At 36.1% G+C, this 22416-nt stretch overlaps 2 protein-coding genes and 1 long non-coding RNA gene across 3 annotated transcripts; 2 read left to right on the top strand and 1 right to left on the bottom strand.

Moving 5' to 3' along the window:
- Positions 1 to 215: 215 nt before the first annotated feature.
- LOC104217315 (uncharacterized) lies at positions 216 to 5477 on the bottom strand. The gene is made up of 12 exons (XM_070161834.1): positions 5118 to 5477; positions 4929 to 4984; positions 4768 to 4855; positions 3079 to 3885; positions 2518 to 2814; positions 2338 to 2368; positions 2032 to 2241; positions 1860 to 1922; positions 1344 to 1768; positions 1135 to 1194; positions 602 to 1046; positions 216 to 424 (listed from the first exon to the last, which is right to left on the bottom strand). The coding sequence occupies exons 1-12, from the start codon at positions 5475 to 5477 to the stop codon at positions 216 to 218; spliced, it is 3051 nt and encodes a 1016-aa protein (XP_070017935.1).
- A 7250-nt stretch (positions 5478 to 12727) lies between these two features.
- LOC104223484 (uncharacterized) lies at positions 12728 to 13546 on the top strand. Its single transcript, XR_710098.2, has 2 exons — positions 12728 to 13024; positions 13101 to 13546. It is a non-coding gene; the product is annotated as an uncharacterized lncRNA (long non-coding RNA).
- Positions 13547 to 18502: 4956 nt separating this feature from the next.
- Positions 18503 to 20530, top strand: LOC104223488 (putative late blight resistance protein homolog R1C-3). The gene has a single exon (XM_009774938.1). It carries the CDS (start codon positions 18503 to 18505, stop codon positions 20528 to 20530), a length of 2028 nt encoding a protein of 675 aa, XP_009773240.1.
- The last annotated feature ends 1886 nt before the right edge of the window (positions 20531 to 22416 follow it).

Raw genomic sequence — 22416 nt, 5'->3', positions numbered from 1 at the left:
GAAGAAATCTATTACCACATATTTTGAACCAGAATAATTAAATATGACAAAAGAAACATTAGCAGCTGGAAATATTTTATAAAGGCACAAGTTTCCTACAGTCTTGAATCAGCAGAAAGTCATTTACTACTAATAATACCATACTTCACCAAAAACTATTAAAATCCTGCAAAGTTTTCATGATACAATTAACTAAAACCAAAAAGAGACCTATACTACTTCTTGCGTTTCTTTCCACGAGTCTTTTTAGGTGCTACTGGAGCTTCAGATTCACTTGATTCGCCATGCAACTGCTTGTTCCTCCCATAGTGCCACAACAGTATACCAAACCTAGCTCGAAGACCATCCACATCAAAATTGGCAACAGGGATTGGAAGATATTCAATAATATACTCTGCAAAGCAATCAACATATACTCCACAATCTTTGAAATAAAACAAATGAATAGAATATAAAAATCAATTAGAAGTGAAAATGTTAATATGAATGAGGAAAACAAAGTAAAAAAAAAGTAGTTATTCTTACGAATTTTGCTGTGTTGGCCGATTTGTAATTAGTTCAATATCAAAAGGATCAGTCAACTTCTTTCCCATGTGCAGACCATTTTCTACTACAATGTCACTTCTTTGGTTATAAAATTCAATACTAACTAGAAATAGGGGGATCAACACAGCATAAGCCTTTGCCACTTTCTGAATAGCTTTTTTGTGCTTTCGACTACGTAGCGAGTCATATACATAAAAACATCTCTTGTGGAATGACACACACCCCAATATCCAATGCCAAATTTCTGCCAAATTAATTGGAAAAAGGACATGATCAACCTGGTTCCATGGAGTGTTGCAATGCATCCTAAATCCTTTTATGTACTCCATGATATCGTCTGATCTATCAATCAAATGATCTTGTTTCCCACCTTTTACAAATTCTGTGAAAACCCTTTGAATGATATTATTAAAAAGAGTATTTGTAGTTGTGACTTTGATTTGCATATTAATTCTATATTTCGCCTTCTTCCTAAGATAGTAGAATATAATATTCAAGTGCTGCAAAAAATAGAGGAAGAAAATATGACTGCCACTAACAATATCAATGAACTACTACAACAACAAAAATAAAAAACAGTACACATACCGAACTAGAGAGCGGCCTGCTAGAATAGTTTAAGGTATGGAAAAACGTCTTATCATCAATCTGTTTAACTTCAAAGTCAAAACAAGGCTCTAGCTTTTGATCATCAGGTAAATACACTTCCATATTTCGTATAAAAGAAGATATGGATAAGAAATATAACAACAAACATTAAGAAAAAAATGAAAACAAAAGTACATGGAAACGAATACGCACTCTCCCAATTGCATATTTGCTTCAACAAAGTTTGAGAATGCAGTCGTAAGCTTAAAATCAACCGTCTCTGAAATGTCATTTACAAATGGAAATCTTCCTTTGATAACCTTCGAGGATCCCCCAACTGCACTAACACCAGATTGCCAATCATTCCTATATGATGACTGTTTTACAGTTGCGGGGCGCCTTTTCCGTGTTAAAACTGCAAGAGTAGTTTCAACATCTATTTGTATCTGAATAATATTTCTTGATACCGATTGATCAGGTTTAGACTTATTTACAGTACGAGTTGTCAAATCATTTCCAGATTGATTTACATTACGTCTCCCTCCTTGTGTAATGGCAGCAATTAGATCAAGTTGAGAATCAGTATATTCAAAATCAGAATCCAAGTGAAGATCACCCCCGTGTCGACATGGAGCTTAAATTAGAAAATGCTAGTGAATAAATAAATATACAAAGTTAAGAAATTTAGAAAAAAAGAATGAAAAGTTATATATAGAAGACATTACCAGAAGGCAAATTCACATTACTTCCACCAACATCCACTTGACCAACACCATCAACCCGACATGCTAAACACATAAAAGCATTATCAGCATCACTACTTAAATAAAAAATAAAAACTATCAAGAACCTATCATTTACATACTAACTACAGAATTAGTAACATCAACATTGTACCCTGTGGAGCAGTATTAGACTCAATAACAACATTTGCTCGTGTCTGTACAGGGATTCCTGATGGCAGCGGAGCAGGACCCGACTTTTTAACATCATGAGATGACTGCTTATATGTTGCTTGTTGTGTAATAGCGGTGATTTGATCAATTGCAGATGCAGATAGTTCAAAGTTAGAATCCAAGCCAAAATCATGCTCATTTACGAAGGAGGCTGAAAAAAGTTTTTAAAAAAAAGGTTAGTCAATGCACAAATACATATAGTTAAATAAAAAAAAAATAATCAAAAATTACATATACAACATTTTACCAGAACGCAAATCATCATCCTGTTGCTTGTGCTGAAAATGAGAAACTAACAATTTTAGTCTTATGTATATTACAAGAATACTATGTGCACTAAAAGTAAAGAATGGAATAGTATCCTATAAGCATATATTGCATCTTTGAACAATATACTATAGCATTATATTATATAAAAGATGAATACCGCTGAATTTCCCTCTGGTTTCACTGACTGCCTACCAATAGCTGCAAGCACCTCCTCAAACTTGTTCTCTACAAAAAGCTTCAAAGCTTGTAACTCCTTCATTACCTCAACATTGGTAGGTTGGGAATCACCTCCACTACTTTCAGGCATACTTTGTGTCTTTGGTAATTGAGTGCCAAAAACTTGAAAGCTATCGGGCTGGCTGGGTTGGCTGTCAGTGCACTCAACTTCAATTTCAAAGCTTAGACCACGCACATCAAATTGTTTCTTCTCATCATCAGGGGTGATGTTCTTTAGCTGCAATTATTAAGCACACTAGTTAGAAATAGAAATGATAATAAAGTATGAAAGAAAAAAGATTCATATTACCATATGATACCAATATAGTATACATGTATACCAACAAAGTATATCACTGAACTGGGATATAGTATACATAATACCAATATAGTATACATGTATACCAACAGAGTATATCACTAAATTGGGATATTGCTACAACTATGACTAAACTAGTGTACCAAAACATTAAGAGAGGCAATAAAACTATGAGAAAATTACCTGCTTGCGTTGCAAGCTACACATTTGCAAAGCAACTCGGTCATTCGGGATTTGACCCATGACTGCCCATTTCAAAATTCGTGGAAGTTTGTTGTTTCCAAGATGATCAGCAAAGTGACCATCCAAACTTGGGCAGCATTCATACAACCAAGTCTGTAAAGCCAACGGAAAGCCACCAAGTCTATAAAAAGAAGGCTTATCTTGAAACTTGTTGGAACACGAGTCAATTGTAGCTTTATAAACATCTATACCCCAGGGATAATTATTAAAATTACCAGACTCAACCAAGTCAATGTAAGACCGTGAAATAGCCTTTGTTTTGAGTTGAGAAAATAAGAAGTTGTTGACAAAATACAGAACTACTATCTTCAACGCATCATCATTCGTTTCCCATTTCTTCTTCTTAAAACAGTCTGCTAGTTGGGCAAATGTCACGGATGCAGTCCCAAAATATTTTGAAATCAACCTATTCTCTGCTATGCTCTTTATACTTGTATCACCCTTACATTTCAACCCAGTAACAAGTACAAATTCACCCAAGCCAAACCGCAACCTAGAATCATTCACTACAAACCGCATCTCATTTTTAACCTCATGATGTACTTCTCTCATAAGCAAATGGTGCATAACACGAATCTGCACAATCACTGGTGGCAGATCCAAAAAATAGCCAAAGCATATTTTCTTAAACAGTCGAAGTTGCCGCTTTGATAAATTTGCTTTCAATTGATGAATAACATGGCAATTGGTATCCCAATCAACCTTTGGTTTATAATCTAAGTCAATAGGCACAAGGAAATCCCAACACTACAAAACATGTTCATATAAAATAATTTTAGAAATAGAATTCACATAAAATGCAACTAAACCAACTAAAAATATCACAACTACCATACGATACCAACACGACATATAATTATACCAGCAGGGTATACGATTATACTGACTAATTTTCGGCAACTACAAATGACTATACTACTATTACATAACAGATAGGAATAAAGAGAAAAAGCAAAAAGGAATGCAGCTATAAAGTATTTTCAAGATACTGTACGATACTACTATTATTAAAGGAAAAACAAATAGCGAAGACAGCTAAAAAAAGATCCAGAAGCATATGATAGTATATAGCTATACTAACAGGGTAAATAGTTGTACGGGGTTATTCCAACAACTGTCTATAACTATAAAAACTATCACATAACACACATACACTATGTCTATAGGCACAAAACTTCTATGGGAAACATCATGCGTTCCATTGCCACTGCAACAAAACACCAGTTACGCAACAATCGGATAAAGAACATAAATGTAATATTTTAGAAGAACTATGTCAAATAGCATTGCCTCCCCCTTCCAGACTCAAGTACTATGTCAATCATGTAACTGAGTACCTGACATCTTTTTTGTAGATTACTTAGCACCAATTCAACAAATCATTTTCATTAGAAAATAAGTTAATCATGTCCTAACTTATTACTTAAGGTTAAGGGATTCTTCAGATGTTTCAAAAGGGACAATGGGTGTTATTCAGAAAACGCCTCATACATTATCACTCTACCCCGATACCTGCCTATAATCAATGCCAATGGTGGTCACCAGCCAAGGCCGTGGGGCTTCTGCACATTGACCCCATCCACACCATGCCACCTATAAAGAAAAGCTCATCTTGCACACATAACTTACACGGTCCCATTCCTTCCATACTTGCTTCTCCCCACTACTATCAACTGGCCTAAACACTAGATCACGTACAAAATCATCTAATGCAAAGCTGAAAATCAGAAATCACACAAAACAGCTCTGGCTTCAATAAATTTGGTTGACAACAACAGCTATTGATTGACAGCACTAGTGAATCAGCGACCATTTTTTTAAACCTCAAGCAGAACATTAATTTAATCTGTCTATTTAATTCAAAAAATTAACACAACTGACTATAACTATAATATAATACAAAAGCATAATAAGAAATCAAAAAATAACAATGTACTATACATTAAAAATCGCAAAGATCATAATTGTAAGAAAATTACCTTCTTGGGTGCGACACCAATTTTTCTCTTCTTTAACTGAGAATCATCGCTACAATCAACATCTACTGGTTGAGTCTCTGTTTCAGGCACGGATTCACGTCGGCTTCCCCCTAACTCAGAATCCTCAATAATTTTACCTTTTCCCTTATCAGTCACAGGAACATCTCCTATGACTGGTTCAGAATTTGTGTCGGGTAATGACAGGTAGGGAGTTTCATCGACTGACGCGGCATTAATATTTTTGCCTTTTCCACCCTCTAATTCTATATTTTCAGTTGTGTTTTCAACATGACTACTGCTAGGGTTACGACTAAGTAGAGACTGAGAATCAGAAAATAAGAAAAAACTAGGCCCAGACATGACTGAGGCAACGGATTCAGCAGCTACTTATTTTGAAGAATGATATTGTCCAAAGCGCCACCATCTACGCGCACAACTCTTCCGACCCATAGAGAAAACAACAACCCATAGACATTAATTCACAAAAGTACAAAGGAAAACATAAATATTCTATGATTTTGAAAACCCACTTTCACTAAAATGTACTTTTAGAAGCAAAAAATTCACCCAAAGCGAAAATGTCACCCAAAATTAGGTACTAGACGAAGAGATAGAACGGAATCGGAAGAAAAAAATTACAACTCGAATTGTTTCACTTTTGCGTTCTCATCGGTTGGCAATGGAGTTATGGAAAGTGTACTCTGTTAACTGATAGAGAAAGAAGGAAAACTTGGGAATAATAGGCAGAATGGGCTGGATCGAAGATAAGGGAGAGATGGGTAGATTGGGTCGGGGCCGGGTAAATAGATTGGGCCGACTAGGTAGGCAGGGTAAATAGTTTGGGGATGGGTATTAAAAGGTAAATATTTTAGGCCTAATAGGTATAAAGTGAGATTTTCTCTTTATTTAGTACATAACTAAACTTTTTCGGAGTCCTAATTATTGTTTTGGAGTGGTTATTTAATAGCCTTTATTCCCTAGACTTAGGACCCGTTTGGCCATAGTTTTTGTCAAAATAAATTTGAGTTTTATTTGGCAAACACATGTTTGGCTATAAATTTGCCTACATTTTGGCAAAATCCCAAATCCCAAAACCAGCTCAATAGCTGGTTTTGGACCAAAATATTTATAAACACTAATAATATATGTTTTTCCAAAATAAATTTGGGAAATATTTTTTGAAAACGGATGTCCAAACACATTTTCATCTTCAAACCAAATTTCACCCTAATCAAATTTCTCAAAACAAATTTGGGAATGTATGGCCAAACGCTAACTTAGAATATGAATACTTTATTTTGATACTAGCTGATCCAAAAATAGAACCTCGTTTTTCTTTTCAGAGATAAACTACATATGACAATTTTTGTGGTCTTGATGTCATCCCCACCTCCCCCCTCTTTACCCCTCCTCCCTAGCTCCCCGCTTTTGGTCCCCTGGTGACTCAAATTCTCAATTTTTGGGTTGGAGGTGGAGGGTGCTTACTACTTATCACTTGAGCAACCTTTTTTTGTCAATCTTAATGTCATGATTATTGAGAATTGGTAGCTTACCCAATTATAAACTTATGGAATTCGTTAATGATATTTGTATTGTATGAAAGTTTTAACTGATGCAAACCCCATACGTAACATACGGAAATGACCTCTTCGCGAATGTCATAGCTTTAAGTGCTTTAGAATTATGGATGTTTTATTTATTTATCAATAAAAAATAAATTAATGAGGATATCATATGAATATACTGCCATATTTTTTCGAGAGAAGAGATTTTGGAGACCAAAGCTGTGAGAATGTCAAAGTTATGACTTGTGAAGTAGTGTATATGGAAATATATTCATCATTTATCATGGTTGAGACCTTGTTTTTGTTAACTAAATCTGGATTATTAATATTAAAGAAGATGTATATCACACATTCATATAAGAGCTTGAAGAAACGTGAAATGGAGAGGAACTTATTCGTTTGCACTAAAAGTGTCAAAATTATAAAATTGCCACGAAACATGGCAATCGTCATAATTTTTCATGTGGGAAAGTTCTGACAGCAACAAAATGTATATATATACATTCTGTATGTTATATACAAAAATTATACAAATTTTATGCACTTTTTTGACTACCAAATATAAATAATTTCTGACGCGAGCTAAAAGTGATAATACCCCAATATAAATTGTGCGTCCTCTTTTTCTCACTGGCTTGGGATAATTTAAGAAAAGAAAATTGTTTGTGTTATAAAATAAAAGTAATGCAGTAAAATGTAAATAAAAAGAGATAGGAAGAAGGGAGAAGTGTTTTCTTCTTTCACTTTGGTATATTTTTCCATTACAATTATATGACCTTTTATAGGCATAAAAAGTAAAGATGATGGACATAAAGTAGGAAATTTAATCTTTAAGTTATTTACAACATGAACATCCAATCTAGCATCCAATATAATATCCAAAGTAGTATCCAATGTACAAACTATTCATAACACTCCCCTTGGATGTCCATGTAAGATAATGTGCCTCATTAAAAACTTACAAAAAAAATATTGGGATGTACATAGTTATTTATAATATGCATTGCTTGTTGCCTCATTAAAAACCTTACCAGGAAAACTCAGTGGGACAAAACCTTGGTTAAGGAAAAGAGTGCAGCGTGTAGTAACTCCCCCTGATGAAAAATCACTTAATGTCTCGAAGACGACGCATTCTAATCTTATATATCAGCTTTTCAAATATTGAGGTTGGTAACGCCTTAGTGAACAGATCAGCCAAATTATCACTTGAACGAACTTGTTGTACATCTATTTCACCATTCTTCTGAAGATCATGAGTGAAAAAGAATTTCGGTGAAATGTGTTTTGTTCTATCTCCTTTGATATATCCTCCTTTCAATTGAGCTATGCATGCAGCATTGTCTTCATACAATATTGTTGGAATATTCTCTTTCGAAGAAAGACCACATGTTTGCTGAATGTGTTGAGTTATAGATCTTAACCAAACGCATTCTCGACTTGCTTCGTGAATGGCTATTATCTCTGCATGATTTGAAGAAGTAGCAACCATAGTTTGTTTTGTCGAACGCCATGATATGGCTGTACCTCCACTTGTAAATAAATAGCCTGTCTGAGATCGACCTTTGTGTGGATCAGACAAATATCCTGCATCTGCATAACCAATCAATGATGGCTTGGATTCATTTGAATAAAATAAACCCATATCAATGGTCCCTTGGAGGTATCTGAATATATGTTTAATACCATTCCAGTGTCTTTGTGTTGGCGAAGTACTAAATCTTGCCAATAAGCTTACTGAGAAAGCTATATCTGGTCGGGAATTATTGGCAAGATACATTAATGCCCCAATTGCACTAAGATATGGTACTTCGGCACCAAGAAGCTCTTCATCATTTTCATGAGGTCGGAATGGATCTTTCTTTATATCAAGTGATCTCACAACCATCGGGGTACTCAATGGATGTGCTTTATCCATATAGAATCGCTTTAAAATCTTTTCGGTGTATGTTGATTGATGGACAAATATTCCATCTTTCATATACTCAATTTGTAGACCAAGACAAAATTTTGTCTTTCCAAGATCTTTCATTTCAAATTCTTTCTTCAAACAGTCTACTATTTTTGGAAGCTCCCCAGGAGTTCCAATGATATTTAAATCATCAACATACACGGCGATTATAACAAATTCAGATCCAGACCTTTTTATAAAGACACAAGGACAAATTGGATCATTCTTGTACCCTTCTTTCAACAGGTATTCACTCAGGCGATTGTACCACATACGACCTGATTGTTTCAATCCGTATAAAGATTTCTGAAGCTTTATTGAACAAGTTTCTCGAAAACTTTTATATGCTTCTGGCACTTTAAATCCCTCAGGTACTTTCATAAAAATTTCGTTGTCTAATGATCCATACAAATAGGCTGTAACAACATCCATTAGATGCATATCAAGTTTTTCTTGCACTGCCATATTTATGAGACACCTGAAGGTGATAGCACCCACTATAGGAGAATATGTCTCTATATAATCAATTCCAGGCCTTTGGGAAAACCCTTGTGCCACAAGTCGCGCTTTATATCTAACGACTTCATTTTTATCATTTCGTTTTCGCACAAAAACCCATTTATACCCTACTGGCTTTATGCCTTCAGGTGTTCGAACTATGGGTCCGAAGACTTCACGTTTTCCAAGTGAAGTTAACTCTGCCTGGATAGCGTCTTTCCATTTTGGCCAATCATTTCTCTGTCTACATTCATTGACAGATTTTGGTTCAAGATCCTCATCTTGTTGCATTATTTCAACAACAACATTATAAGCAAAAATGTTATCGATAACAATATTATTTCGGTTCCATCTTTTCCCGGTTGAGACATAACTTATTGATATCTCTTCATTTTCATTATTTTCAGGTACCTGGACCTCTCCTAAGGTCTTATCATTTGTTACGTCTTGGGGCTCTTCTTGAGCCACTACCTCTGTGTTATGTTCACTTTGATCACTTGCTCCTTTTCTTCTTCGAGGATTTTTATCTTTAGAACCGATTGGTCAACCACGTTTCAAGCATGGCTTAGACTTATTTGTTTTAATTAATTGTCCTGCCGGGATATCAACTCGAATTGGAGCATTAACAGCTGGAATATGTGACTTAGTCACCCTTGGTAGGTCAGTGAATGCATCTGGCAATTGATTTGCAATATTTTGTAAATGAATAATCTTTTGAACCTCTTGTTCACATTGATTTGTTCGAGGATCTAAATGAGACAGTGATAATGCATTCCAATCTATCTTCTTTTTCAGCTGCTTATTTTCTCCCCCTAATGTTGGATATACTGATTCATCAAAATGGCAATCAGAAAATCTTGCCGTAAATAAATCTCCAGTCATCGGCTCTAGATATTTTATAATAGAAGGAGATTCATATCCAACATATATCCCCAACCTTCTTTGAGGACCCATCTTTGTGCGTTGTGGTGGAGCAATTGGAACATATATCGCACAACCAAAGATCCTAAGATGGGAAATATTTGGCTCCTGACCAAAAGCCAATTGCAATGGGGAGACTTTATGATAACTTGTGGGCCTTATCCGCACAAGTGCTGCTGCGTGCAAAATAGCATGACCCCATACTGAAATGGGAAGTTTTGTTCTCATAAGCATTGGTCTAGCAATTAATTGGAGGCGTTTGATCAATGATTCTGCTAGACCATTTTGTGTATGAACATGAGCAACTGGATGCTCAATTGTTATCCTAGTTGAAATACAATAATCATTAAAAGCTTGAGATGTAAACTCACCAACATTATCAAGACGAATTGTCTTAATTGCATAATTTGGAAATTGTGCTCTTAGCTTTATTATTTGAGCCAACAATCTCGCAAATGTCATATTGCGAGTTGATAGTAAGCACACATGTGACCATCTTGTAGATGCATCTACCAAAACCATATAATATTTGAATAGTCCACATGGAGGGTGAATGAGCCCACATATATTACCTTGTATACGTTCCAGAAATGCAGGGGATTCCATCCTAACTTTAATAGTTGATGGTCTAATAATTAATTTTCCTTGAGAACATGCAGCACAAGAGAATTCCTTAAATTGAAGAATCTTCTGATTCTTCATTGCATGTCCATGTGAATTCTCAATTATTTTACGCATCATATTAGAACCAGGATGGCCCAACCGGTCATGCCAAATAATAAAATTATCTTGATTAGTAAACTTCTCGTTTACTATGGCATGTGTTTCAATCCTGCTAATACTTGTGTAGTATAAGCCGGAGGAAAGAGCAGGTAACATTTCAAGCACATATTTCTTACCGGACATTATTGTAGTAATATAAAGATATTCAATCTTTTCATCATTTGTAGTCTCAATATGATAGCCATTTTGGCGAATATCTTTGAAACTTAATAAGTTTCTTTGAGATTTACTACAATATAGTGCTTCATCAATAGCCAAATTTGTTCCTCCTGGTAGTAATAAATTGGCTCTTCCAGAACCTTCAATTAATCTTGTACTACCGGATATTGTATTAACATTCGCTTCTTTCATTACCAAATAAGAGAAATATCTCTTATCTTTTAAAATAGTGTGTGTTGTAGCACTATCCAGAAGACATATATCATCTTTATTAATCTTGAGTCCAACTGAAGACTGGGGAATTTTCATATTCTTCATAAAAAAGACAAATAATACATCATAAGAAATATGAAAGACAAGCAGGAAAAAAACATTAAGAAATACATTAGAAATGTAGAAACTAGCAACACATGATGCATTAGGAAAATACACTCAAGAAAAATAAACTAGTTGCAAACATAAACATAACAACTTTTATAGCTTCATTCCCCAGTAAGATGATTAGTTCTTCAGTCAATATCCTCAAAGAAGTCCCCAACTTCTAAATGAGTAATATTTGTTAGGCCTTCAAAATCATCATCTTTATATGCAAGATGTGCCTTAGAATCATATTTATTTGAGGTGAGAAAGCATCCGAGAGTTATTTAGTGGTCAATAAAGTATGCGATATTTTAAAGACCGGGTTCAAATCCCAATTTAATTTATTTCTTCTAATATGCCTGAGCTTTGGTGGGCAAATCGGTTATGTGGTAACCTTGTTGATAGGAGGTATAGTAGTAGGTACTCAATGAAATATTTGAGATGCGAAAACTGGCCTGAATAGTAGCAACATGAATGAAAGAATGTCAATATGATTTTTCATAAGTGGACGTGTTCGTTTGAACACAATACATGACTGTTCATGAATGGGTTTCATCTTTGATTTGTAGAAAACATGACCAGCTAATTAATATTATATTATATTATTAATTAATTAATTAATTAAATATTCTTCAAGAAAGCGAAATGTTCCTCGCAACCCCTCTATAAAAGAAGCATAATTAGCATCTTAATCACACATTATAGTTAAACTACAATCAACATGCCTATATTGGGAGAAGTACAAAGCCAAGTCTTAATAAATCAAGTACTTAACAAACACTTCCGTACACATTTTTGGTGAAGATATTGACTGGGGGGGAGGGAGGGAGCGCTTATAGGACCTCGATTTTTGCTACCAGAACCAAAGTTTAAATGGACATAATACATCTAAGGTATTAGAAATTTAGTACTCCAGTTCTTTGTTGAATCATTCCAATTAAATGGATATTAGTGAAAAATTGGTGATATGAGTGGTATGACTGATTTTTGTAACTAATAATGCTGCCGAGAGGCGAGAAGTTCGTGTAAATCAAATAACTCTATGAATTGAAAATGTGAATGCATAATTAATTAAAGAATATGAAAGGGTAGAATATTAGTACTTAAGTTGGTGTAATATCCTCAAATTATACATCCTTGGCTCTTAAAAATTGTGGATGTTTTTCTTAATATATTATAAAAATGAGCTTAAAACTTTAGCTGGAACAATAAAAAAATTATTAGTGAAAAAAACTCAAAGAAAAGCAAAACGGAAAAGGGTCAATTGTGTTCCTCTGCTTTGGTTTATTGTATAAGCTAGTCCCCGTTATACTTTCCGGCTAATAAAATCCCTACTGTTAGGTAAAGTTACACCCAATCTTGTGGACTAACCCGCCCCGACCCGACCCCTAACCCGTTGGATCCCCCAACTCTAAATTAAAAGGGAACACCCGATAAACCAATGCAACCCTAAAACCACCGCTGAAAAATCAATAGCATTCAAATCTAGAGTTCTTCTGTTTTCTTCTTAAACTTTTGTGTTAGGACTGTTTAGGTCGTCGAAAAGGCGTACAATATCGGAGAATAGTTGTTCATCGAAGAAGATGTACCATTGTGGAGAAGTTGCCAATCATTTCACTTTGAAAACTCTCCTAAACCCAGGAAGGAGATTCTACAAGCACCCTAAAACTGAGGTAATTTTTCCCCCTTCCATATGTGTTAATATCTATTGTTTCAGCACTTCTTTAAATTTGTTTGCGTTTCGTTTAGAATGAGGGCTGTGGTTTTTGGCAATAGCAAGATGAAGAATTCTCCGATGCTGCGTTAATTGCAATTAACAATGTACTATTAGAAGCTGCAAATCGAGAAATTAAAATGTTGAATATAAATATGGAAGCTCTTAAAGTTGATAGAGATGGCTTGAAGGAAAGGGTTAAAGTATTAGAGGCAATGAAGAATTCTGAAGTTAAAAAAGTTATGAAATTGAAAGACAAAGTGTTGAAGATGAAGATGTTCATCATAATTTTCAGTGCCCTAATGGTTGGATTTGCTTCCTCGTTTATGAAGTGAATTACTTTGTACAATTTTGCAACTTTAATATTTTCATTTAGTATCAATGGCAACTGTTAGTTAACTGAATTTTTTTGCTAAAGTAATGTTTGTAATGTATGAATTCCAGCCATTTATCATTTCAAATGACTATTAGTAGTTCAATCTATCCAGTAGAATGTGTTACGTTAGTAACATATGTGATGTTGGTTCCAGTAGAATGTGTTATCTTTCCATTAGAATTTGTCATTTTTCCAGTAGAATTTATCAGAGCAGGCTGCAGTTAATCTATGTACATTACCAACTGATCAAAGAAAGAAGTCACGACTGATTAAAAAGGGCTAATTAAATGCATAAATTACCAACTGATTATACACTAATTAACTGCTTAATTTACCAACTGATTGCACACTAATTAACTGTCGTAATTACCAATTGATAACTGACTAATTAAGAGAAACAACAACATAAATTACCAAATGATAAAATACCTTTAAGTGAACAAACAGAAGCAGCTTACCAAGTCAGAAGTTTGACATTTACATCAAATTAGAATAGTTGATGCTATACTATAACTGCAAAAACCTACACAACTAAGTCATAACATGACATTCTCTAAATTCACACAACCAAAAAATTACCAAGTACTGTCATAATGCAGTAATTACATACCAATTTAAACCAACACAAACTAAAATAAAGTGACATGGGACATATTGTCAAATCCCCTTTCTTGGTATTAATTTTTGGATTTTCTGTGTACGTTGCTTCTCCAACTGATCTCCAGTCATTGCAGCCTTTCCCTTCCATGTCAAGTTTGCTGGAGAGTAAGGAAGATCAGTTGGTTCACAAACACCAGTGTGATCCCCCTTGAGGCTGATTTTCCTATTTCCAATTGGCTTTAGGATCTGCTGCCTTTGATGCAATCTGGTGTCTGATTCTGATATAACCTTTGGCTATATTGCTAGGTCAGGATCATGTTTAACAGTTGGATTGACAAAGTTTGGAAGTGAGCTCACTGTTGGAGTAGGCATAAAGACAAAGTCACTGAATTGATTATTCTGAGACACTTGAGGAGCATCTACGTCTTCAGCTTCTATTTGTGATTGTATCACATCTTCATCCTCACTGTGTTCATCAATCAAAGTTCTCTTCTTATTTGCTTCTTTGATGTTTCACCTACTTCAGATGATTGTTTGCCCTTTAGAGTTTTTTTCCCTTTTAGTGGCTATTTATACAAAAAAAAAAAAAAAAAGCAAGTTAGAGATGCATCAGTGTAAAGTATTATTTACCTTTTTGCATCCTCTTGCACTGTGGTTTGGCTCCCTACAATTTCCACAAGTCATAACTCTACCCTTCCTTGACAAACTCCACTCACCTAGCCTCTTACTTGCCTCATCTTTTTGTCTAACCCTTTTAACCTTTGGCCTCCGGCCAGCTTTACTAATTTTGGTGGTTCCATAGCTTGAGATGGTTCAATTTTCCAGAATTTCTCACCAGGAACAGGTTGTATCGTAGGCCAATAAGTTAGAAGATAGGCCTCCTTGCTATATCACCAATGAATCTCCCTCAAAGGGTCTTCCTTCAAGTGTATTGATGCCCTTATTGCATGAGGACATGAGATTCCAAAAAGGTCCCATGCCTTGCATGTGCACTTTTCACCTCCATCTTCACAATATGCTTATCTCCTTGCTCTGACACTTCATAACCATCATCACCATTAGCTTCCACCTCACATTTTTGAGCTATTTTCATAAAATTTCTATACAGTTGCAAACACTTAGAACTGTACTCATGTTTCTATAACCTCACACCCTCTTCATTCTTTCTCAACCTATTCATTACCTTGATCCTTATGTCCTCAAACATCTTAATTATGGGCTTGTACCTAGCTTCCAGAATCCAAGAATTAAAAGACTCAGTGAAATTGTTGTCCACTGATGGATTCTTGCAGACAGTATCAAAATATGCCCTACACCAACTTTGTGGAGGATACTTTAACAATGCTGTCACAGCAGCTTCATCCAGATGCCCCATACTCTTCAACTGGTCTTTGAATTCTTCATCATAGGTGGACGATGCACTCTACCAGAATAACTTCTTCAGTTCCAGTCCTCTATAATTAATGACCCAGTTTGCCTCAACATGTCTAGCACAATATCTCTGCTTTGCATCTGGAAGGACTGTTTTAATGGCCTCAAGTAATCCCTGCAAATAAGTACATAAATTAAAATAAAATATGTACATCAAAAGAATTAAAAGATAGAGAGAAAGATAATAATTGTACCTTCTGCATATCTGACATGAAGTTACTCCTTCACCCATATTCAGCTCCAATGAATTCTTCAAAAGCTCCATAAACCATGTCCGGCTTCTTTTTGTTTCTTTGTCAACTACAGCCCAAGCTATAGGATAGAATTGGTTCATATTGTCTTGCCCAACAACAACCAATATTTGCCCTTTAGCCTTCCGTTTCAAGAAAGTACCATCCAATCCAATAAATGGTCTTAGTCCCTGCTTATATCCCAACTATAATGCATGGAAACAAATGTACATCTTAAGAAATTTTCTTTTGCCTTGAAGTAGTGCCTCTTTGGATAAATTTATGACAACATCAATTCCAGGATTACTATCTCTTAAAGCATTTGCATATGCTTCCAGTTTGTTGTATTCATCAGTGAAGCTACCTTCAAGCTTCTCTAGGATCATTCTTTTAGCCCTTTTACACTTTCCATGACTAGTATTAAGCTGAAATAAATCCTGCAAATCAGCCCTCATCTATTTCACCTTATACTTAGGATTATCCTTCAACTTCCTTTTGAAGTAGTGTGCTATGGTAGTATGGTCAACACTAGTGTTATCATAAGCTGGATTACATGTGTGTTCTGGATCTAATGTCTTCACCCTACAACTTTGACTACCCTTATCCTTGGATATTAGACAAACAAATGGGCATTCATCTTCACATTTATACCTCAACCTAATATTGTCACTTTTTAAAAGCTCTAACTCCTTCTAGTTAACCAATGAATACAATTTCATGAACTTTCTAGCTTCTAGTATATCCTTGAAAGACATACCCTTATGTATCTCCTTGTACTTATTAAGTTGCTCAGTAACTTCTTTTCTCTTTTTAGTTGGAAACATTTCTAACTCTTCAGAATCACATTCTACATGTTCATCCTCAGATTCATCATTAGAGTCACAACTACTACAATCAATACCAGCTAATGCTACAGTTGCATATGACTCAGTATGGTCAACAATGTTGGTGACAAGAACAAAAAACTCACATTCATCTACAACATACATATTTATGACTTTATACTCATCACAAACCAAACTTAAAAGCTGCTTAATTCCAACATCTCCTTCAATTTCACAATATTTTCCAGATGGGCCAGCAACTATTAATTGTTATACCCCAACATACCCTAATTTATATATATATATATATATACACACTAAATCTTTAAAAGACAAGACATCACAGTCATAACCTCTCCAATGGTGGACTAAATTCTTTGAATAGATAAGTTCATGCTCAGTGATCCAGTCACCACCATAGTTGAATACAATGTCCAAAAGAACCATCTTTAATCTACAAACATTCAGGACAGAATATATTAGACGGCAGAAACTAATACATTGAATAAATTAAAAAATATAAAAAAACAGAGACAGAAGGGTCCCCCCCTAAATAAAAAAAACTAAGGAACAGAAACATAGAGTAACATGGTAGTGGTCCCTCTTTAATAAAAAATGTAGACCTTTACAATAAAATACTGAACATCTGTGGTCCAATGTACTATGTCACATATGGGGACCTAGTCCAATCGTACTCAAAACTAAAAAAATTGAAAGCAAAAACACAACAACCTATAAAGTCAGCAACCCTAAATCGTATTCAACTTCTGTGGTAGGAAACATACCATAGAAATCACATGCATGAGAAGACGAGGCATAAAATCAACATTGGACCAAAAAATAAGACTAAAGTCAAAAAAGACTATAACCAAAAAAAAAGGCTAAACCCTAACTGAAAACCCAATATTTAAGGACCACCAACAGAAATCACATGCATGAGAAGACAAGGCATAAAATATCAACTAAAACCAAATATAACAATAGAATAAAGTCACAATCCCATAAGTACACAAAACCCTAGACAACGACCAATTTTTTAAGCCATTCTAGTATGATATACTACCCGAAACAGAGATAAACACCGGCTAAGAACTAATTTTAGGATGTAAATCATACCCTTGAAAGATTATAGCCTTCAATCGCTATGATTTTTAATAAAGCTAGAGAGAGAAGTAGGTCGAGCAACCTCTCTTTTTTGGTTTATGTTTTGTCTTTCTAAAATGAATTTGAGAGAGGGTATTAGTTTATCGGGTGTTCCCTTTCAATTTAGAGTGGGGGGATCCGACGGGTTATGGATCAGGGCGGGTTAGTCCACAAGAATGGGTGTGTTTTTAAGTCCTAATCTGCCACGTGTCCCATTCCGTCAAAAATGGGACATATGTGTAACTTTGCCTAACGGTAGAGATTTTATTAGCTAGAAAGTACAACGGGGGACTCAATAAACCAAAGCAGAGGAACACAATTGACCCTTTTCCGAAAGCAAAACATGTTCAACCATTGAAACATAAGAAATACTAGAAGAACGAAAAGAAAATATTTTTTTAGTCTGTTCCAAAATAAATGACACATTTCTAAATTTGGAAATAATTTAACTTTAAACTCTTTATTTTACCTTTTATACCCTTAATGATAAACTTTTATAACCACAAAAATGTTATGGCCCCACAAAATTTTTACCCCTTAAGCTTTTAAGACAACAAGTTTCAAAAGTTTTTTTTCCTTAAACTCGGTGCCGAATTAAACTAATTCATCTAAATTGAATCGGAGGGAAGGGAGTAATAAATATGGACAGACACTGTTAATAGGACCCACACGGTTTTTTTAATTTTTCAAATTTGGCATGCGTGACCAAGGTTTTCCGCAATAGCTGTGTCAATGGCTCTGTTCCATTAATTAACTGATGGAATTTTGGAATCTTGGAAACAGATCTCTACTGCGCTAAGAGTAACAGTGGAAAACAAAGAGATAAGAGAGTTATGGCGTATGCTGCTGTGACCTTAACTCTAGGACTGCTAATGCAATCCAATCCCTGTTTAAATCTTCCCCAAGAAAAGATTGAATCTCTTCACAGAAAAGTAAAAGAACAGATTCAATCCTTTCGCCAAAAAGTCGGTTCACTGCAAGCGCTTCTGTACAGCTTGATAACAAATTCGGTGGTCCAAAATTTTGATTTACCACACCATTCTGTACAGCTTGATAACAACATGGTTGGGCATGAAAATGAATTAGAGGATATGAAGAGTACTCTCATGGAAACATCATCCGACGAAACACAAGTTGTGGCAATTGTAGGTATGGGGGGCATCGGCAAGACAACTTTTGCTAGAAGAATTTATGATGATCTGGAAATTAAATCACATTTTGACATTCTAGCATGGGTTACTATGTCAAAGGAATACGGTGTTAGAAAAATGCTGCTGCAGCTTCTTCATTGTATTCCATCAACCGAAGCCGTAAGCCGTGAAGCAACGGATGATGGCGAGCTAGCAGACAAATTGAAACAAAAGCTGTGGAAGCGCAGGTACCTAGTTGTCATCGACGATATATGGAGCACCAAGGCTTGGGATGATATAAGTCAATGGTTTCCAGATTCCAAAGGAAGTCATGCCCTACTTACAACAAGGTGTGGTAATGTGGCCAGTTATGCTGCATCAGGTAAGCCTCCTCATCACATGTCTCCTCTGAGTTCAAAAGAAAGTTGGGAACTATTGCAATCGAAAGTAGAGCTCTCCCCAGAATTATTGGAAGTTGGAAAGAAAATTGCAGATAATTGTCACGGAGTGCCTTTGGCTGTTACTGTAGTTGCTGGGCTTCTATCTAAATGCAACAATGCACTAGACAGATGGGAGCAAGTTGCAGAAGATGTAAAATCAGCAATATTTAAAGATCCTGGTCAACAATGTGAAAAGGTTCTTGCTTTAAGTTACTATTATCTACCTCAACACCTAAAAGGTTGCTTTCTGTATTTTGGGATTTTTTCCCAAGATGATGAGATTAACGTGACAACATTAATCAACCTATGGGTTGCAGAGGGGATTTTAAAGGAAGTTGATTATAAAAGTTTGGAAGACGTAGCTGAGGAATATTTACAAGAACTTATAGACAGAAATTGGGTTCTAGTAGGCCAGAAGAATTTTTGTGGAGATGTGGAAACATGTAGGATACATGATCTCTTGCATGAGTTATGCTTGAGACAAGCTCGAAGTGAGAACTTCCTACCTGTTATAGACGATAAACCACCATATCGAGCCTCACGTGTCCCCCAATCATTCATGCAGGTCTGCGTGATGATTGTTCGGTCAATTGGTGGTTTTCATCGCTTAAACTCTCATAGCTATGATCAAAAGGTAATTCGCACTATTGTCTATCAAGGTGAACATGCATATTATGCGCCTCGTAACAAATATCTTTTAGTAGTTGATAACGAAAGAGGGATGAGGGAAATATCAGAATTCAAGAATTCCAAAATGATCAGAGTATTGGCCTTGAGAAAATTATGCTTTCATAATGACATTCCAGCTTCATTATTTGATTTGGTGAATCTAAGGTATCTATCCTTGTCCATTGACAGTCCTAAATTTCTCCCTCTTCTCAAACTTCAAAGACTGCAAGTTTTGACTGTTGAAATAGAAAACTTTGCGAGCAATATGATACCTTTACAAATTTGGAGGATGCCACAGTTAAGGAGTGTTCACTTTATAAAAACAAGATGGCGATGTCCTCCGAATATGGCCAACGCTGAAGGGAAACAAGTAATTTTGGAACACCTACATACTCTAAGTGGTGTTGGTCCAGCATGGTGTAAAAATGAAATCTTTGCACTAATGCCTAACTTGAACAAGTTGGAGATTGTGTTAGACAGGAGTGTTGATGATCAACACCGCGATTTGTGGATAGCTATTTCATATTTACCTCTAGTTGAGACACTTAGAATTAAAGCTGGGTGGTGGGATTTTGATGAACGTTGTGTCATACTAATTATATGCCAACTTTTATATCAATAGGAATAAATTTCACAAAGAAAGACAACAACAACAACCACCTAGTGTAATCTCACAAGTGGGGTCTGGGGAGGGTAATATGTACGCAGACCTTACCTCTACCCCGAGGGGCAGAGAGACTGTTTCTAGAAGACCCTCGGCTCAAAGAGGCAACAAGAGACACTATATTAATACTATCAATAGACTCATAATAAAACAACATAAAGTACCATAAAATCCATAACATAACATAAATACCATAAAAAACAACACAACAACAACGACCCAGTATAATCCCACACGTGGGGTCTGGGAAGGGTAATACGTACGCAGACCTTACCCCTACCCCGAAGGGTAGAGAGGCTATTTCCATGAGACCTTCGACTCAAAAAAGCAATAGGAGATGATATATTAGTACCATAAAAATGCATAATAAAAATAACAACAATATATAAGAGATATGAAATACAGAATACGAAATACGAAATACGAAATAGATGGCTGGTATAGTACAACTAGAAGGTAAAGCCTTGCATCAATAGACGACCAATGACATTTCTAGTCTAACTCCTAACTGGATAGTCTCACTCTATTGTGCTGTAGAAATATTCACCATAAAAAACAAAGTAACAGCAATATAAGAGATATAGGAAATACGAGAAAGATGTAAGGTATTAATACACAGAAGATAAAGCCCATCATCAGTAGTTGATCAATAGCATCCTAAGACTAATTCCTAACTGGCTAGTCTCACTCTAGTGCGCTGTAAAAAAGACATCACAATTTCCCCTAACCTACAACCTTAATGCTCGATCTCCACAATTCCCTGTTTAGGGCCATGTCCTCAGTAACCCTAAGTCGCGCCATATCCTGCCTGATCACCTCTCCCCAATACTTCTTAGGTCTCCCTCTACCTCTCCTCGTACCCACCACCGCCAGTCGTTCACACCTTCTCACCGGTGCATCAGTGTTCCTCCTCTGAATGTGCCCGAACCATCTGAGTCTTGCTTCCCGCATCTTGTCCTCCATGGGGGCCACACCCACCTTCTCTCGAATATCTTCATTTCTAATCTTATCCTTCCTTGTATGCCCGCACATCCACCTCAACATCCTCATCTCTGCAACTTTCATCCTCTGGATGTGTGAGATCTTCACCGGCCAACACTCGGTCCCATACAACATAGCAGGCCTAACCACTGCCCTATAAAATTTACCTTTCAGTAACAGTGGCACTTTCTTGTCACACAGGACTCCCGTCGCTAACCTCCATTTCATCCACCCCACCCCTATACGGTGTGTGACATCCTCGTCGATCTCCCCGGACCCCTGAATAAACGACCCCAGGTACTTGAAACTACCCCTCTTAGGGATGACTTGAGAATCAAGCCTCACTTCCACTCCCGCTTACGTCGGCTCTGCCCCAAATTTGCACTCAAAGTATTCCGTCTTCGTCCTGCTCAACCTGAAACCTTTGGACTCAAGAGTATGTCTCCAAACCTCTAACCTCTCGCTGACGTCGCGTCATATCTCGTCGATTAGGACTATGTCATCAGCAAATAGCATGCACCATGGCACCCCCTAAATATGATGCGTTATAGCATCCATCACCAGGGCAAATAGGAAAGGGCTGAACGCAGACCCTTGATGCAACCCCGTAATAACCGGAAAATAATCTGAATCGCCTCTTGCTGTCCTAACCCGAGTCTTAGCTCCATCATACATGTCCTTAATCGCTTTAATGTAGGCAACCGGGACCCCTTTAGCCTCTAAGCATCTCCAAAAGACCTTCCTAGGAACCCTGTCGTACGCTTTCTCTAGATCGATAAACACCATGTGGAGATCCTTCTTCTTATCCCTGTATTGTTCCACCGTCCTCCTAATAAGGTGGATAGCTTCTGTGGTAGATCGCC

This window comes from Nicotiana sylvestris, chromosome 11 (genome assembly GCF_000393655.2).
Source record: "Nicotiana sylvestris chromosome 11, ASM39365v2, whole genome shotgun sequence".
Taxonomy (NCBI): Eukaryota; Viridiplantae; Streptophyta; class Magnoliopsida; order Solanales; family Solanaceae; genus Nicotiana; species Nicotiana sylvestris.
This window is presented reverse-complemented; position numbering and strand designations above follow the sequence as displayed.

Coding starts and splice junctions, on each gene's coding strand:
- LOC104217315 (XM_070161834.1), bottom strand. CDS start 5,477: ATGTCTGGGCCTAGTTTTTTCTTATTTTCTGATTCTCAGTCTCTACTT. Junction 3,886..4,767: donor TATGGAAGGAATGGGACCGT/GTAAGTTATGTG, acceptor CATGTTTTGTAG/TGTTGGGATTTCCTTGTGCC. Junction 2,815..3,078: donor GTAGCTTGCAACGCAAGCAG/GTAATTTTCTCA, acceptor TAATAATTGCAG/CTAAAGAACATCACCCCTGA.
- LOC104223488 (XM_009774938.1), top strand. CDS start 18,503: ATGGCGTATGCTGCTGTGACCTTAACTCTAGGACTGCTAATGCAATCC.